Source organism: Gallus gallus, chromosome 1 (assembly GCF_016699485.2).
Source record: "Gallus gallus isolate bGalGal1 chromosome 1, bGalGal1.mat.broiler.GRCg7b, whole genome shotgun sequence".
Classification (NCBI taxonomy): domain Eukaryota; kingdom Metazoa; phylum Chordata; class Aves; order Galliformes; family Phasianidae; genus Gallus; species Gallus gallus.
In genome coordinates, this window is record NC_052532.1 from 133,853,522 (window position 1) to 133,873,133 (window position 19,612).

At 42.8% G+C, this 19,612-nt stretch overlaps 1 protein-coding gene across 2 annotated transcripts; it reads left to right on the forward strand.

Annotated features, from left to right (window-relative positions):
• The first annotated feature begins 5,779 nt into the window (after nt 1-5,779).
• On the forward strand, nt 5,780-17,647 carry IL1R2 (interleukin 1 receptor type 2). Of its 2 annotated transcripts, XM_416914.8 has the most exons (9): nt 5,780-5,826; nt 6,938-7,065; nt 7,165-7,423; nt 9,230-9,404; nt 10,791-10,965; nt 11,688-11,753; nt 13,043-13,178; nt 14,934-15,079; nt 16,362-17,647. In XM_416914.8, exons 1-9 carry the CDS (start codon nt 5,801-5,803, stop codon nt 16,487-16,489), a joined length of 1,239 nt encoding a protein of 412 aa, XP_416914.4. In that variant the 5' UTR covers nt 5,780-5,800; the 3' UTR covers nt 16,490-17,647. The 2 variants fall into 2 exon arrangements, with proteins under 2 accessions (XP_416914.4, XP_015133296.2); XM_015277810.4 differs by lacking the exon at nt 7,165-7,423.
• Nucleotides 17,648-19,612: the final 1,965 nt, after the last annotated feature.

The following is a 19,612-nucleotide window of genomic DNA, read 5'->3' on the forward strand; positions in this document are numbered from 1 at the left end:
TGTGCTGTTTTCCTTGGCGTTGTTTGCTTCACTAGTCATCCCCAATTCAGTGAGTGACCATGCTTGTGTTCAGCTGTGCTTAAAGCCTTGCACAAAGGCATGGCAGATGATATGTGACGTTGGCTTATTCCAACCAAGCAGGGGGGTGACTGGTAGCTGAGTGAACTGCTCGAGCTCAGCTGCTGCTTGTGGTCCACCTGCCTTGTCAACCATCATCTGTAGAAATGCAGAGTACTCTCTACAACAATCTGAAAGGAGGTTGTGGCAGGATGGAGGTTGGCCTCTTCTCCCACATAGCAGTGATGGGATGAGAGGCAACAGCCTTAAGTTGTGCCAGGGAGGTTCGGGTTGAATATTAGGAAAAATTTCTTCTCCAAAAGTGTGGTGAGGCAGTGGCACATCCTGCCCAGGGAGGCAGTGGAGTCACCGTCCCTGGAGGTGTTTGAGAAAAGAGTAGATGTGGCACTGAGGGACATGGCCCAGAGTGTTCACAGGCGTTGGTTGACTGTTGGACTGGATGACGTTACTGAACTTCCCAACCTTAATGATTCTATGATTCTCTGAAAGAAGTACACGTACTTCTGTCCTTGCATTTCAACAGTGACCTGACTGACTTCACTTGCAGCAAACAATCTGCACTGGTGAAGCTGCCCTTTGACATACCGTGGACACAATTCAGCATGCTCATATGTATTTTTATCCACGGGTAATGAAAAGAAAATACGAGACTTTTTTCAATCTTTATTGTAATTTCAGAGAGGCATTCAGATGTGGTGATGGTGAGACTATCACTACTCAGCAACTTGGATTACCCTCTCCATTTCAGTGCACAGATACAAAGGTGCTTTACCTCTTCAACTTTTAGGACTCAGCTTTGCAACAATCCCCCTTCACTGCTTGCCCACATTGCATCATATGTTACATAGAGAGTGCCCAAGGAAGGTTTTCTCCCTTAAATCCAAAGCCAGCAAACCCCACTTTTTTAACAATCTTTTTTTTATTCCATCACTCTCACCCTATGGCTGTGTCTGTGCAGATGATTTGTGCAGATGATTTGACCTGCTGCCAGCAGCCTGTGTACAGCACCAATGGGCAGGAGACCTCTCCATTTCCCAGAAGGAAACCACAAAACCAGGTATGATGTGTGCGATGATATGGATGGCCAGCACAGGGAGAGCCTCAGCCAGCCTTCCTGCATTAGCTCTGACTCTGTTTGGGCTGAGGGCAGAGGAGGCACGGGAGAGGATACACACAGCCTTCTGTTGTTTGAAGTCCTTCTGGCTTATTGCTGCTGGCTCAGGGCCTTTCCAGCCCCTTAGTCCCTTGTTGCTTGTTAAGTTCTACAGTGAAGGTCTCCTCCTTCTGCTCTTCCTCCCTGTCCTCCCTTCTCCTTCCAGCTCTTGCAGTATAATCTGTCTTCCCAGGCTGCCAGGTTGCATCCACAGTGAAAGAAGCTGTTGAAAACTCAGGAGCCATGGGACAGCAGGGAGGCAGCATGCAACCAAGCTGTCACTGCTCTTGCAAAACAAGCACTCCTCCATGACAGAGTGTATGTTTCTTGGCCTGCATCTCCCTGTTTCTCTCATGTACCATTTAAAATTAGTATATGAAAGCACTTATTTCTTTGGAAGAGCCGGCAAATTCTTGTATTCTTGGCATCTGATGCAAATCAGGCTAGTCTCTCTGCTCAGTCTTACTCTTTCTGTCCCATCTATTTGGTGTTTCTCGGAGTTGGACAGCTTTTCTTCCCTCTCCATTTTAATGCTCCCCAAGAGCCCATCTGGGAACTATGCACAAGGACATTATAAATTATTAAAACCAGGTTTGCTCATATCAGTAAGACCAAGAACATGTGTTGGTGCAATAGCTGTGTTTTATTTTGCGTTGTCTTGCCAGTCAGCTTTCAGCATTCAGTATTTCTTAATGCCTCACCACCTTATTCTCATGTGAACCAGAGCAATTTACTCCTATTTTTAATCATGTAGAGCTGACTCAGCCAAGCTGAGTGACAGGAATAAATGGCAATATCCGTGTGAGTGCAATTCCTGGATGCCAAATAACATCAGCCACAAAAGCGCTTGGACAAGTTCCTCCATCCAAGACAGCAGGACCTGGGAGTTACCAGAAAAACCTGGTGCCTTTAGCTGTCCATAACACAGATGGTCTTGCTGCTGCACCGTGATGCATGAATTTTCATGAACTACAGATAATGAGCAGACATGCCTTGCTTGTGGAGGTCTTTTGAAACCTAGGTTGGAAGAAACTGCTAGAATGTTAAATATTATTTGAAATTTTGGTTATTTTACTACAGATTAAAATCCACCTAAATGCTCCAAGGCAGCTGCGTGTTGTGGGAAATAGTTATCTGGTGAGATGAGCAATGAGTGAGACATATGGGGAATAGCCTGGTCTTCAAGTCAGGAATTTCACAGCTATGTTCCATCATCTCGAGCAGTATGAATGAATCATCTGCAGAGCAGAACCACAGAATGACACCAGCTTCCCTAAAAGTGTCTCTATATATGTATCTGCTAGACTTGCGTATTTCTGTTTATAAATAATAATAATTGACCACAAAGTGAAATGGCCTTCACAGCAGACAAGTCCTAAAAAAATGCTTATCGGATCTTACAGTTTTTTTGCTAAACTACTTTAAACTAGACTTCTGTACTTCCAGATAAAGTATTTTGACTTAAAGTCCTGATACAGATGTGTGTGATCACAAATTTTCTGAGATAAAAGACAGCTAAGATCTTTTCTGAAGGATGTTGATTAAAATTGTTAAACCTTGTTAGGATTGAATCCTTGAATCTGTGAACTTCCCCTTACCTAAGAACTGCACTACTACTACTACTCTGTAGATATTTGGTTTTGGTCTAGTTTCCAAAAGCAGGACAGTGTAAGTTGTTGCACTATAAATTTACTCTGAAACTTGTAGCCCACTTCAGTTGTATTTTCCAAGGCACCGTGTTTTCAAATCACCTGGATTTGTAGATGTATGAGGAAAACTGTTCACTAATGGCATGTACAGATTGGAGACCCAAATCATTGCCTTGTGAAGGGAGTCAGGTAGATCTCTGTCCCAGTGACTGCTGATGGGCACACAGACTGACCAGCTGTCACCAGTTGTAACTGAGCAGACGGATAGGTTGCACCTTGCCTGGACAAGGTAGTCATTGGTGAGGTGGGACCAGAGGATGTAAAGTGGAGGGACAGAAAGGGCTGGAGTGAGGTAGAGAAAGGCCATGGAGGGCCATGAGCTGAAGTGGCTGCAGCAGAGGGGTTTGTGTGTGAGTGTATGTGTGTGCATGTTAAGAGTATGGGGCACATATTTACAGAAGAGCAATTGGCGCCTGTTCTGCTGCTCACTAAACAGCTTGCTATCAGACGGCTTTATTCACTGAATGTAATTAGTGGTTAATTAGTTAGGTTAATTAGTACAGGTGCAATCAGGTTTATTAGTAGGTCAGGTTTGATTAACCTGTTAATCAAACAGGTTAATTAGTAGGTGCAATCTTTTCAAAGACATCAAACAGACTTTCCTGCGTTTTTGCTCTATTTAAATATGATTAACGTCAAAGTTTATTAGCTGAGAACATGTCTGGATGCCATTAGCTGTTGGAGTGTGTCCAGAGAAGGGCCGCGAAGATGATGAGAGGGCTGGAGCACCTCCCTTACAGGGACAGGTTGAGACAGCTCAAGCTCTTCAGCCTGGAGAAGAGAAATCTCTAGGGGAACCTCATAGAGGCTTTTCAGTACCTGAAGGGGCCTACAGGAAAGCTGTGGAGGGACTTTCTAGAAGGACATGTAGTGACAGGACAAGGGGAAATGGCTTTAAACTGGAAGAGGGCAAATCTAGACTAGACTTCAGGAAGAAATTCTTTCTAGTAAGGGTGGTGAGACACTGGAACAGGTGGCCTAGTGAGGTTGTCATGAAGTCATTTTTCAGGAAGGGGCATTCAAACAGACTTTCCTGCATTTTTGCTCTATTTAAATATGATTAATGTCAAAGTTAATCCTGAAAGCATTCAAGGCCAGGCTGGATGGGGCTTTGAGCAACCTGGTCTAGAGGGAGGTGTTCCTGCCTATAGCAGGGGATTGGAACTAGGTGATCTTAAAGGTCCCTTCCAACCCAAACCATTCTATGATTCTTTTATTCTATGATTCATTAGAGATTCCCATCTCCATTGTATAAGTGAAGACTGTTGTATAGTAATGGACTGAACTTATATCTCATATAAAATGGGTCACCTTATCTGACAGACCTTCTGTTCGGCTGCCGTACGCTGACCTGGCAAAGGAAGGGCTAAAATCATCTTAATTCATGAGATTGGATGCTCAGAGTGCAGTGCAGGGGCTCCAGAAAGCCAGACTAGTGCTTTTGTAGCCCAGACAAGGGCATCTAGCATCAACAGAGATGAGTCCTTTCTCTTGGCCACAGGACAGTAGCTAATGTTATTTGCATTATCTGCCTTTCTGGTTTATGGATAGCAGAACTGTCTGAGGAAAATAAGACAGCCACAAGTGGGTCTGATAGCTATGGAGATCCTTGTAATGATTGTGTTGATCGGAATATGGAAACTGTAAGACCACTGGTTCAATATGGAAACTATAAGACTGTCCCAGATTGGAATATAAAGCTTCATGATTCTTTCTCTGTTGTTTACTTCCTGAAATTACAGTAATGTTGTGGATATTGTCTGAGGAAAAGAAAATGTGCAATCCAAATTTATGACATATCCCCAAAGGCTGCAGTGCGTTGATAGATGCCATCAGCTGTATAGTACTTCTCCTTGTAGAAAATGGCAGTATGATCTCAAGTGGTTATTTTGTTTTCATTTTTGAGTCATCATTTGGTTAGTGAGAGCATTAATGTCAAGCTAGGATCCTGGTGCTCTGGACCAGGGCTGCTCAGCTGAGGTTTGTCTGAGGCCTGTGGGCAGGGGCCTGCGCGCCAGCTCCAGCTCTGGGAGGTCAGCCAGACACCACATATTGCCAACAGTGACGCAGTGCATGATGTCTGGTCCCCCAAGGATCAAAAGGCTGGGATAAATACTGAATCGCCCACAGGAGGCATCACATGTCTGGACAAGGCAAAACTGACCTGTGGTACTGCTGCTGACTGAAGTCTTCCACTTGACTGTCCTTTTCTAGAAGGGTGGATGCCAACATTACTGAAGTTAATAACCCTTATCTTACCATTCCGCTTATAAGCCCTGAGACCATGACCTGCCTATATCTGCCAATTCTTCATACTCCACTGTGAAGACAGCCTCCATGCAGAATGTGACACTGAGATGGGTGTCATGGAAAGAAAGAGGAATCAACCCATTCATGATTCACAAGCTATCTGAGAAATCACAAAAGAGGAAAAACCTGCCATATTGTCCACACGAGAACTTGCAAAACACACTGTGTGAAGACTGCAGTTATTTTGCTGCTGACTGTGCTGAAGGACACCTTTTGTTACCCATGAGAAATTTTATTTAAGGCAGCGTATAAAAAAGTCATGTGAAGACATGAGTGTAAGCAAACTACCATTCGTCAGAAAAAGGGAAATTTAGTCATATATTTAGCAGTCATTTCCCCTTTTTTGGGAAGTCCGAACTGTCTTTCTCTTTGCCTGTATTTCTCTCATCCTCGCTCTACGGAAGGAAAGAAAGATAGACCTAAAATGTCACTTGGTTTTGACACAGATCTGATTGGGCAATGGGAGACAAATTTCCGCTGTGCCTTGAGTTAAACTCTATATAAGGTCCATACTAACAATTTCACTCTCACATCTTTTCATGAGAAACTAATGGTTGAAAGGATGCAGAACCACAGGTAAGTGAATCTTACAGCAATCTGGGAATAAATCTATCCCTAAAAACCTCTGTTTGTATAGGGCTTATGGAGACTGCTTGATATTAAACTGAAGGGACTGAAGTAAATAACCAAGTATCTTGATTAAGCTAAGGATCTAAATAGAGAGAAAATCCCCTCCTACAGCATGTTCCATGCATGCCTTGGGGACTGTTGATGCAACAAAGGGAGTCACTAGTTCCAGATCCAGGAGTAGCCCTGAGAAGAGATACAGCTCCACACCAGTGTGCTGGAAATGAGTGAAGACCTTGTACTATGGGAAGCGACTCAGTGTTATAATGCTGTACTATTAAGTAAGAGATTGATTTGTGCTATCTGTTGTGCTCATGCCCTATGATAGCTAAAGAATGACTTGCAGCAGACAGTTTTGTTTTCCCCTGAGGTCATTGTGCCAGGTACCTAGGACAAGTTCAGGGGTTTTGTCATCATTTGTTTGCACAGATTATTATGGCGTTCACACTAGGAAACTCACGTGTCCCAACAGCAAGGTGGGTGTGCATGCCATGGGAGCCAAAGTTGCTATCCCAGGAGATCAATCTGTTGGAGACACTGAGAGCTTGGCTCTGGTTATATTGTTAGTCAGCAGATATGTGCTGCCTGGCCTTCTTTGGTAGCCAAAGTGGAGAAGATAATGTGGCAGAGTATTAATGAGGGCATAGAGCCTTAGCAGAAACTTGAAGAGACTCTACTGCATCTTTTTTCCTGTGCTTATCCAAACAAGCAACACTACAGCTAAGTTGAAGCGTCTGGCCTATGCCTCAGTCGCAGCTTATTGCAAAATACACAGAGATGTATTTTTCTACCCTTCTACCGTGGGGACAGCAGCATCTTGTGGTGTGTTGTTTGCATCTCCCAGTGTGACAGGAAAATGACAGACAAGAAGCGTTTGCACTAAGCCAGATGCTCTTGTTCCACAAATTATCTTCCATCTATTGGGAATGAAGAAGCATTTTTGTTCACTAAGGAGAATCAAAGCTTACCAAGTCTGGAGTTAGGAAAAGAATAGTTAACTCCGTAGTTAATGTTGAGTATTTCATTTGAATCTTCTGTCTCATAATAAACTTGCCTGCAGATTTCAAGACACTTTCCCTCGCTCTTCTTCCCATTTCCTCTGGGAAAGAATGCATGGGTTCTTCTTTGCCCTGGTTACATGCACGATGTGTGCCTCTGCTTTCAAGCTCCAGCAAGGAAAAAGCACAGGTAAGGGCATGGCTTTGGTTGTTTTATTTTCTATCTCCCTTTCCTTCTCTTTAATGTGCCTGGCCAACAGTAATGACAAAATGTCTCTGATTCATATAGAAAACTGCCCAGATCACACCATGTTTTTCCAATACTACTATGAACTGCACGGAGAACCTGTGGTTCTGAAATGCCCTTCCCCCAGATACAAACATGTGGATTTTTCTGCCTTGACACATAATATCACATGGTACAAAAATGATTCAAAAACCATGATATTAGGAAGAGATGAAGATCCAAGAATCTGGGCAAAAGGAGACGCGCTCTGGTTTTTGCCAGCAAGGCAAGAAGACTCAGGAGTGTATATCTGTACCAGAAGGTAGGTGTTTAAAAGGAACTTCAATTCACTAACAAGGTCGTCGTGCCTAGAATACATTAATTTGACTCTAAAGTCCAGCTATCCTCAGTGCTTATTTGGGTAAGATCATTTCCATATTGACTTTATTTGAGGAAAAATGTGGAAAGTTAGAAATGTTAAATAAGTTGTGTCTCCTATATGTATATACATAAACTGAAATCTCAGTGCATCATGACATAGCACTGTTGTTCTACAATCTCACAAGGAAGAAGTGTACATGGAAGTTTGCTTTAGCTTATTTATCAGTCAGGGCTGCAGTGAGCAGAGGTATGCTGCAAACAGGGTACTCTGCAGATTGCAAACCCTACATCACAGCTTTAGAGAAGCAGACAGTATTGTTTGCATTTCAGATTGCATTATAAAGAATATACCAAGGCAGTGTTCTGAGCTTCTTTCTTCTTCCCTGTTCCTTTTTCCTGAACTTTACTTTTCTTCTACTTCATATTTTTAATCAGAACTGGATTGCCTTGGCTTTGCTGGAAGATCTCACATGAGACTCAATGTGCTTTTATGGGGCTGGGAGCCAAGGCTCTTTCCAGGTCGTTGTTTTCTGCATGTTTACAATCCAACAGCCTGCTATACAGTTTTGAAAGAGGAATGGGCTCGTGGTGGAGTGAGGAAGGCAGAAGCCACCAGCGCCACTGGGGCTTGAAAATCATATAGGGTGCTTGTCCCTGCCAACTCCTCCTTCCTGCCACCTCCCAGGGCATGCCTGGCAGCGAGCACCTCACTCCACATTACTCAGTATCCATATGTATCCATAGATTCCAGATGTAGTAAAATGTTGGGAAACCTGTTTGAGATAGATATGCAGAGGCTAAGTACATAGCTTTACTGCTAACATTATTACAGAATTGATAGAATAGAAACAAACCCTATATTCATTTCATATAATCAAAGTAGAACATTTCTTCAGCATGCTGTGAAATGAGGATAGCGGTGGAAGAGGACGCAGCTCAGGTACCAGTGTTCCCCAACTGACTTGTGTTCTTTTGTCCTTCGTGGGGCTGGAAACAATTGCCACTTGGGACCAGGAGAAAGAGATAAATACTGTAAAACTTTGAAACCTTCTTCCCTGTGTAAAATAATATGTCCTCAAGGAAATAGATGCTGTCTGTACAGTAGCAACTGCAGATGTATTTTAATACATGCTTTAAGCTTTTTATTTCTCCCTTACATTGCCCTCATTGGGGTTTTCACAGTCAAGACCTCTTCCAAAGAAAGGAGTGGAGGATTTGTGATGTATCTGCTAGTATTTAGGTGGATGTGTTGTCCCTCCTTGTAAAATCAAAATCATGACTTAGTGGCACAGCAAGCTTAGTTTACACAAGAAAAGAAAAGAAAACCTAGAGCTCTGAGGCAGACATGTGTCAGCCACGTGTGTAGACTGTTCCCCAAACTAGTCCCAGTGATTTTCCAGAATCCCTCTAGGTATGATTTCTGCCTTAGTCTCCTAGAAAGGGCTGAAGAGGGAAACAGAGCCAGGAGAAAACATGACACAGCACAGAGGCTGAGTATCAGGAGGCAGATGGCCTGGCTGTGGAAGTGAGGGCTCCTCTCAGACTAGGCCAGGTGGTTTTCTCAGGCCTGGAAAGACAAGCTTAGAGAGGAATCCAACAATCCAGCTTATGTCAGTAAGATGTAGTACTTACTGCAAATCTACTCTCATGGCTGCCAGCTTTCACGTTCATTTGCTGTGGGTTTGAAGGGTGTCACTCGAGCTCCCCTCACCACCGTTGGGTGCTCATGTCTACCCACTGTCTGCAGGAACAACTCCTACTGTGCCGAGGTGTCCATCCAGCTCACGGTCGTGCAGAAGGCAGCTGCTCGGGACATCGCCTATCCCCAGATCCTCTTCACTTTCACTTCTGGAAAGATCGTTTGCCCCAATCTGTGGGAGTTTACAATAAACAGGACAAACATGGAGCTCCAGTGGTACAAGGTAGAATTCTCAATTTCTCCTTATGCAAAATGTAAAATGCTGTCTCATTTGTAGACGAACATCTATCTTCCCTCTCTGTTTCTCCAGAGCATTGTGTTGTTAAATCATGAGAAATCTAATGTTGTAGCATAATATCCGGGAAATTTATGAGGCAGGTGTATGTATTTTAGGAAAGGTTCTCTGGGGTGGGCTCACTGTGGTCTGAACTCATGGGGAGTGTTTTAAAGGCCAGCTCACCTAACCTGACTCTAGGTTAGCCATTTCAGATCAGGCTTTTCTCTTCGGTGCTATGCTTCTTTTAACAGCCCTTGTAGGGAATCCCATGAAGTAGGACCTCCTGTGTGAGCTGTTCGGAGGAGGTAGCCTTCAATGATCAATTGGATTACAGCATTAAGAGGTATTAAGAACAGAATCATCACTCAGAGCTTATCATGGTCTCCTGCCTTGCTTGTCGGTCCATGGCCTTCTCCACAGCCTGCTTCCTGCCACAACTGTCAGAAGAGCTATCCTGCCTTCCAGAAAAAGGGCTCCCACCTGTGTATGAGCATTAGTGGTACAGAGCAGGAATTTCTCACAGTTTATGAGATCTCGTAGGATCAGTAACAGTGTTGTGAAAGACTGCATGACATGCAATTATACAGAATAACACTTAAAGGAAGCTTATAAGCAGGAGGGAAATCAAATTTTTACATAGTTAGATCATGATAGGACAAGGGGGAACAGTGTTAAACTAATGAGGGCAGATCTAGATTGGATGTTAGAGGGAAATTTAGGTGAGGCCCTGGCACAGCTGCCCAGAGAAGCTGTGGTGCCCCATCCCTGGAGGCGCTCAAGGCCAGGTTGGATGGGGTCATGGGCAGCTGAGCTGGTGGGGGACAGCCCTGCCCATAGCAGGGGTTGGGGCTGGGTGATCTTTATGGTCCCTTCCAACCCAAGTCATTCTGTGATTCCATGACGACTGAAATGTATTTGTCTTAGAAGAGTGCCTCTGAATATTGCTCTTATGAGGTCATGTATGGAAAGCAATACTGTGAAAACCTTTATGCTTACCATAATGTATTTGTCTTAGAAGAACGTCTTATGTGATTGCTCATAAGAGGACTCAGGAAGTAACCTAGTATATTTTTCCATCTTAAAATATGTGACTTACTGGAAAGATATGTTGAAGTAGCAGCTCTTCATACTTCATATAATGCCTCAGATCCTTTTGGTGAGGAATACATGCTTGTAGAACTTGCATTATGGTGGGAAAGTGAAGCTGCACAGATTCAACAGTGATCAGCAAACTTCTCGTAAGAGAGAGATAAAGATAAATATTTTTGTCTGGAGGTTACTCAGAGTTCAACCACACCTATCTGAGCTGTAACATAGTTGTCCTTTCTCCAGGATGCTCTGCTTTTGGAAGACGACAGTGAAAAATTTGTATTTCTGAAAGAGTCGTCTTCCCTGTTCTTCACTTCTGTGTTACCGACAGACTCCGGCTACTACACCTGCAAGATGGCTTTTCCATATGAAGGTGTCACATATGAAATCACCAGAACAATTAAACTGCAGACTGTTGGTAAATACTATCCACTGAGAACACTTAAGAAAGTTTTCACATCAGAGGTTTTGCTGCTGAAGTCAGGGAGAGGAGCTCAGATTTGGTGCTGCCAAGAAGGGGAACGGACACGCTGGCTTTTGATGCTGGAGCTGGGGGCTTTCCATTAGCGTGGCTGGCACAGCTCTTTGGCTAACCTTAGCTCTTTGGCTAACCTTAGCTCTTTGGCTAACCTCAGAGCTTGCCCTGGCATTCAGCACTGCATTTGCAGGAGGCAGAACTGGCTGTCGCAACTGCCTGCGGTTGTAAAACCGAGTAATTCATTTCTCAAGGGGGCGGGAGGTCTCTACGAATGACTTCAGAGGACTTAGGAAATAAAACTCTCTGAGGCTGGGGGAAAAGCGCTGTCTCCCAGGGCGGCTTGAGCCGCTGGCCCGGCTGCTACTGCGGGGCGCCGGGCGGGCACCAGGGGGCGGACGGAGGCTGTGTCAACCTCGGGCTCGGCATCACTCAGGTCCCCTCACCATCCGTGCCTTCCTCGTCCATCCCCCGGGGTCACGATGCCGGGTTGAGCCCATCTCTCCCCGCTGACACAGGTCTCTGGATGGGTAATGCCTCCCCTTGCCGCGGGGTTTAGTAACAAGCTGCTGTGTGGGAAGTGCAAGATGTTGAGCCAAGCAGCACGTTACAATGCCTGTTGTTTCTGTTGTGGTAGCACTTGACTCTGTTCTCTCTCTGTGCAGAACAAGAAAAGAGAATTACCCCCATAATTGTATATCCAACTCAGAAGACAACAACAGCTGCTCTTGGTAAGGATCAGCATTATTTTGGAAGTGTTTAATCAGAAGAAAATTAGAGCAGGTTCCCTGATTTGTACCCTAATTCATTGGCATAAACTATTAAGGTTCTTTTGGTCTCAATTATATTAACTGAAAGTTGGTGCTGTAGTAGTTTTTTTGTAGTAGTTTTTCCTTCTTATTGTCTACAATAAGAAACTATTTTCATAACATCATAGAATCAGCAAGGTCAGAAAAGACCACTAAGATCATCTAGTCCAATTGTCAGCCCTTTACCACCCTGCTCACTAAACATGTCTCCTTATAGAAACCAAAGCAAAATAGCTGTAGATTTTGGCAACAAACAAGGCATGAAAGGTATGTTTGCATCCTTAGATCAGCTGCTCATATTTCCCCCTTTATCTACAATACACCCTTTTCAATATTCCCCCAGCCAGCCCTAGGTTGTTGGGTGACTTCGAGTGACCCACCCAGCTCTTTTGAGAGGAGACATTTTTCATTGCTTCTTAATGTTTGAACCAAACAGTTATCGCTAGTTAGAGTGTATCTTGTGAGAACATCAAGTTTTCTTCAAAGATGATGTTCTAACAATGCATTTCTCTTGCTTTCCCTCATTTTAGAGAATGCCATGTATATTTGACACTAAGCACTCTTAACTTGGGTATTATACACACAGCTGTGTCCCATGAGCCTTAGTTTTCACTGCCACTTTTCTTTCTCCAAGTGTAACATTGTCTTTTCTTTTTTGCCTGTCTGCCCCATGGAGTGTATTGTATTCTCTTCAGCAATAATGCATGATAATTGAGCCATGTGTTTTCCATATGACATAAATACCCACTAGTGTGATTAGCTCAGGGTTGCAATAATTATAGCAACATTTCTGAATTTTTGTATGGTCATGTTGTCCCTGGAGGTCTCACCTAGAACCGAATGTCCTTGCCCGCATCACCGTGGCTTAGAGCAATTGCTCTGGAGCAACTGTGCCCTTTGAATTGCAAAACAGCAGAAGGAGCATAGGAACACAGCTTTGTCTCCTGAGAAATATCTATTGTCCAAGGATTGATAACTGCTGGAATAGAAAAGTAATTTGCTTAGTAGTAGAAAGGACTGCCAAACTGAATGGTCTTGCTGCCAAGGAGTAGGGGAGCAAATGCAATCTGGGGCTTAACATCAGTTTTCAATGTAGTAGTGCTTGATATGTGTGGGAACTTGATCTCCCATCAGAGATGCTCTGTTCACCAGGAGAAAGAGTAGATCTCAACATGCATCTGAATGTTTTTTTAACCTTCCTCTGCCAACAGGCTCCAAGATGACTCTCCCATGTAAAGTATTTGCTGGACCGAACAGCAAGGTCTATACTGACGTGGAATGGTTAGCGAATGATACCACGATCGATATGGTTTACAAGCAAAACAGAGTTATGGAGGGGGAGCGACAGTAAGTGTTTTCTTGTGGTTGTGGTGCTACAGGGGCTTTCAGTTGGATGCCAGGTAATGAAATTGGATATGGAGAGTCCAGAAGTAAAGGTGAGAGCTGAGGAAAACAAACAAATGAAAACATAAAATCAACAAAGCAAAAAAGTGCAGATGAGCCCAAGCAGAGTGAGGTCTTTATACTGAAACTGAGCCAACGTAGAGCCTTACACTGAAGCACAGCTTTGTGGGTAGCTGAGCTGATGCTGACTGCAGTGGAAAGCAAGGGGTCTTGATCCTTCCCAGAGCCTATCTTATCTCTCTTCTTGCCCTGTGCCAAGGAAATGACAACATCCTTGCCTTTGCACCACCTCAAGACTTTTGACACTTTGCCTATGCTGCTAACAGTTAAACTGGTCGCTCACCAGATATGGTCTTCCCAAACCCTCCTGGCTAGGGATAAGAACTTAGCAACAGGGTTAATTGCTAATTAGAATTGCCAACAAGATCTGGGGATATGGCATTCCTGTTTTGAGGGTCAAGAGTGTTTAATATTTATGGATGTGGGCTGCTTTCAGCCTCAGGGCTACGTAACAACCTGGCCACGTTGAGTTTATTGCAAACTTACAACCAGACGTAACACTGATAGCTGGGGATCTGAGCCTTTATGTGCTTTGATATTCCTCACAGCTTGACTGAATACATTAATTTACAATGTTGTTTACATGGATAAATGAGAAAGCCTTGAACTCATGGTGAGATGCCTTAAAATACACAGTGGAACAGCGGGAGTGTCTACAGGATTTAGAATAGAACAACATGTGTGCTTTCTTACTTGGACCTTTATTATTGTTGCCACTACTACTGCTGCTGCTGCTGCTGCTACTATTATACATTACTACATAACTGCATGAGGGGGGAGACTACACCAGCTAGCAATCACACAGAACCCATGGTATGAAGCTGCCTCTGTTCTTCTGGGTGCCTCCAAAGAGGCATTATGTCAAAACAGGTCAAATACCACTGGAAAATAAAAACAATTTTCACAGAAGTCTGTGTCAAAGCACCCACAGCCAAGTTGCTGACTTCCTGTGGTACTGACCCAGGATGTGTGCGCATGGTAAATCAATTGTTGTGGTGCATAGCAAACTCATGAACAAATCATTACAGAGCAGCTGGATAAATTCTCCAGCAGTGACTAAAAGATACCCAGCGATAATGTTTGCACCTAGAAAACCACTTTTCAGTAGCTGCACTGATGAAGCAATCAGGCTGGAAACTAGACAGTTCTAGACAGTTGCTTGTACTGAAATCTTGGGTTTGGGTGAATGATAAGAAGGTATGGTGGCTCAGTCAGCTGAGAGAGGGACTGCAGGTTTGTGTTTTACTTATGGCCTCTCCCAGATGATAACAAGAATCAATCTCATAAATCAATAGATAGTCAGAGAGAAGGAATAAGATCCTTCCGTGATGCTGTGTGGGGAGCTCAGTTATACGCAGTTCTGCTTGCATTTCTTCCCTCCCTTCATTTTTGCAGGACAAATCTAGATCTTTTTTTCCTGGAAGAATCAGTGAGTGCAGCATGGATACTAAATGACAAGGAGGAGACTCAGTGAGTCTGTAGAACTAGTCTGGGTGACACAAGTGTCCTCCAGTGCAGAGGAGCTAGTTCAGAAATGAGTAAATATCCAATGCAACTTCTTGCAATGTGCTGTTAGAATGAGCCCACCAAAGAGAGCTGATAAAAGGAGCTCACATTTAATTCTTCCTTTTCTTCCAGAGAAACCACAGAAAATGGTGAGAACTTCATTGAAGTGCCACTGATTTTTAAATCCGTGGAAGAAGTGGATTTTTACACAGATTTTAAGTGTCTGGCCCAGAACAGATATGGATCTCAAGTACTGCCAACACGGGTCAAGCAGGAAGGTAACTAGTTTAACTACTTATCTTGCAGAGAAACAGGCTGCAATTGTTATACTTATTCTAAATCTAAATTACAATTGAAGTATTTTATGCTTTCAGACCTAGTACTAGGGTGATAATTGCTTGGGAAATATTGGTTGCCTCTTCCACATGTAGACTCAAAATGCAGTGTTTTAGAATAGTCTGCTCACAAAGAACACCTTCTGTGGGTCACTTGTTGACGTTTTCCACAGGCATAAATATCTGTGCTGGTGTATCTGTTTGCTGGATAAGGTTTCAATGCAGATACATTTTGTGAAATGATGGCTCCACTGAGACCACTGGCAAACTCACTGGTTGCAACAGGGACAGATATTACCCAGTTTCTCAACAACTAGGAAAAAAAAAAAAGACAATAGCAGAATAAAGATCTAAGTGTTCCATTTCCTCATGTAAACTGCTGCCAAAATAACAAGAAATATAAATAATGGTGGCTGTTGTTATTTTGGTTCCCAGTGATGGAAAGAGAAGCCCTAAACTCAGTACAATTCATGTTGTGAGTGTTGGCTAAGAACCAGCTGTAAAAACAGTGTGAAGCAATGCTTATTGTTTCTTTGCATAACACTGATGAATCACCAAAGCTTGCTCATACCGTGTTAGAAAGATACATGAACAATTACAGTCTTCATTATGAGTTATATCTCATGACCCATGCCAGCATCTTATGATGAAGGACTTGAATTCACTTGTCTATGTAATGTGCTGCCCAGGTCTTCCATGAACTACACAAGTATTTCTACAGAGGAGGCAACCCATGAACAGGCGTAGGCCTACATAAACCATAATTGAGGAAATTAGGTGTATTTTGGGAAGAAGCTCACAGTCTTGTCTTGATCATTAATAATTTTTCAAGTGCTCTGCATGAGAAAACTGTTCACAGAGGTTGAGAGTGAACTAGCTATTGCGTACTCTCTTTCCATGCGGTGCCTTTATTTCCTGCTTGAAGTGTCACTGCTTTCACCAAACTAAGATGGAAAGTATACAACCACCCTGAGGAGGGAAGAGCCATGTGTACACAAAAGGACTGAACTGTAAATTCTCATCCTCCATTGCTTTCCAATGCTTTCCTCCCACCCTGATAAACACGTCCCAGAGCAAAGAATCAATAGACCTCTTCCTTTCAGAAGCAGTTAGCCCCGCTGAAAGGTTAATTTGCAGACATCCTTTTCAGTGTGGCTTCTCCTCCTCCTCCTTAAGCATAGAGAACTATGTTTTCTGATAATACATCATTTCTTTACTTTTCCAGCTGTCGGCTTGCCCTGGTACATTGCAACAATTCCAGTCGCATTGGCCTGTGTCATCCTGGCAGGAATATGCATACAAAAGCGCTGGAAGCAGAGAACTGATAAAGGATACACAATCGCAAAGGTTTAAGATCTGCTTTATTCTCCACTGCCAACAGTGAAAAATTCATCCTGGCTATCTTTCATGTGAGACACAGTGAGACACAGAGAAACATTTTGGACCTGACACACTTCTTTCCCAGCAGATGGATGTATACCAGCTTTTTTCTTCTTCTCCATGTCTTCCATGATTTGATTAAGTTAGAAATATTTTTGCATAAAACACTGCTTAGAAACAGGGAACCCACTTCTATTGTTTTACAGCTAGGTTGTGACTTACAGCATTTTGAAATACAGTATCCCACATACATGCCCTTGTTATGAGACAGATAAGGAAAGTTAGATTATCTTCTCCTTTGTAATTCCAATAGTTTTATCCTTTGGGGGGGGAGAGAGAGAGAAAGGGTGTAGAAAAATCTGAGAACCTTAAAAAAAATCATACAAAAAACCCAGTTCAGTTCAATTTCAGTTTTGGGCACCCCAATACAGAAAGGACATTGAGGTGCTGGAGCAGATACAAAGAAGGGCAACAAGACTTGTGAAGGGCTTGGAGAATATGCCCTGCGAGGAGAGACTGAAGGAGCTGGGGCTATTTAGTCTGGGGAAAAGGAGGCTGAGGGGAGACCTTATTGCTCTCTTCCAGTATCTGAAAGGTGCTTACAGCAGAGCGGGGCTGGTCTCTTCTCACTGTTGACAGGTGACAGGACAAGGGGAAATGGCCTCAAGTTGCGCCAGGGTAAGTTTAGGTTGGATATCAGGAAACACTTCTTTACAGAAAGGGTTGTTAAGCACTGGGTTGAATAGGCTCCCCAGGGAGGTGGTTGAGTCACCATCCCTGGATGTGTTTAAAAACCATTTGGATGTGGTGGTCAGAGACATGATTTAGAGGAGGGTTGTTAGAGTTAGGGTAGTTTGGTTGGGTTGTGGTTGGACTTGGTGATCTTTAAGGTCTTTTCCAACCTGAGCTATTCTATGATCCTGTGATTCTATGAAACAATAAGAAAGCTTTCTCCAAAAGGGCTATTCTGCACCAGTGTGAAAATGTAGTTTCCTTCTGCACCCAAACTCACTTTATTTTTGTTTTAAAAAGCCAGTCTTTCCTTTTTTTTCCAGAGCCTAATCCAGTTGTCATGTCAACTGTAAATCTATGAACTTTTCCAGAGAAAATAAAATTTTATTTTTTTTACCATTCAGATTGTTCTTTGCATTAATTGGTTGTCTCAGAATATCCCTCTCCCAGAGATAACTATCTCCATGTAATGGAGTAATAATAGTGTACACTGGAGAATTCAGTTCTCTTGCATCTACCAACATCTCATATCCAAAGATCCATAGATAGCTGTAATGTTGTTATCTTTGCCAAGAAAAGAATTTGGATGATGTTTTAGTGTTTAGCAAGTCATTTGACTGATACAAATAAAGTTTTATTCCTGGAAGTGATTGGACATACTATCAGTAATAATGGACATTCTTGTTCTTCGATCTTCCAACTTCTGTTGCTGGCTCCTCCTCTCTGATATGAATGTAAAAGTCTTTAATAGATTCCTGTAAACAGTGGGTCTGCACCAGTGATGCAGTTTTGGGAGCAATGCATCCTTTACATTGAAGTATGCAGTCATGATGCAAAAATACTGCCTATTTGGTTTTGTCTAACTGGATTCAAGTCTTGTTAAAAACCAGAAGGGAGCATGCTGCACTTTGAGAATCAAAATGAGTAGAAGAACCTGGTTGTTTTCTCTTCCAAGCAGTAACACAACAGTAGATAAATAGTTCCATCATATGCATTATCTTCATCTGCATAGAAGCAGAAGAGATCCAGATTTAAGGTTTGGATCATTACAGATCCATAAATGACACCTCTCATGGACACTGAAGAAAAAGATTTATTTTGGTAATTCATCCCAGACAGTTTTCAAACATTAAGAAAAAAATAATCAGGAAAATGTTGGCTCCAAATAAACAAATTTGTGAAGTGAGAATTTTGGAACTGCATGGAGTCCCACAAACTACAGAGATGAACTACTTCCATTTGTCTGGAAGAGGCCATAATCAAACTGCTTTCCACCACCACTTAGAACTGGCTCTGAATTTACACCCCAGAAATATTTCAAGCATTTCAAAGGAAGGATGTGGCTTGAATTAAGAAATCCTTAAGTCTACTAGCAGGAATTGTCACAGCTTATGAGATTCAAGCCAAAATTTCTCTTTAAGTATTCTGAATGTTTTCTGTGAAGATACAGGAGTTGGGTTTCTGACAGTTTGAGTCAATGACAACCAGACAAGACCACAGGAATTATTGTTTCCAAGTGGAAGATATTAAAGATGATGAGAAAGAACACACATGTTTTATGGGCAGTTGTGAAAAAGGTGGCTGAGTGTGTTGGAAAATGTTAGTTCTCTTGCATATCTGTTCTTTGAAGGAAGAAAAATACTGAATGTTGCTGGAAGGAACATGAGAAAAGAGAAGGTTTTAGGTACATCAGGAATGTTCTTTTTTTCAGCAATTGCTATTCTCTAACTGGAGAAAAAATTTAAAGTTTTTCAATAAACGTAACCTTTCAAAATGTAGTTTACTCTTCCCATCCATCTGTATGTTCTATGAGTAGCATGATGACACATCGGGCTGTAGGAGAGAGGTTGGATTTCACTCAGTAGTGGAAAGGAAGTAGAACTTGGTACATTGAGTGCTGGTGCCAGAGAAAGTTAATTTCTCAGACTGTCCTCCAAACTGGAGAAGGAAATATGAATGTGAGATAAAATTTGGACATACGGAGACTTGTGGTTACTCGGTAGTGCCTTGAATACAAGGGGAATGTAAAGAAACAAAGGATCGCCTTTTATGAAGTAACTGATTTTTGCTTATTCAAATGAACTACACAACATAAGTGTTTTGTATTGATGTAAAATAAAGTCCATATTGTTCTTGAAAATATTACACGAAAAAGGAAAACTAAACAAAATGAAGTGCCAGTGTGTGATTTGTGTGGGAAGGAAGGTGTGCAGTGGCTGTCCGGGAGTGCCACTTTTTCCAGCAGAGGAGCTCATCCCCTGGCAGCAGTGATTCTGTGGGACTGCAGAGGCTCTAGGATGGGCTCAGCCCTACAGCAGCCTCTGCTCTTACTCTGCAGTAGTAACTTTTCACACCAAAAGGCAA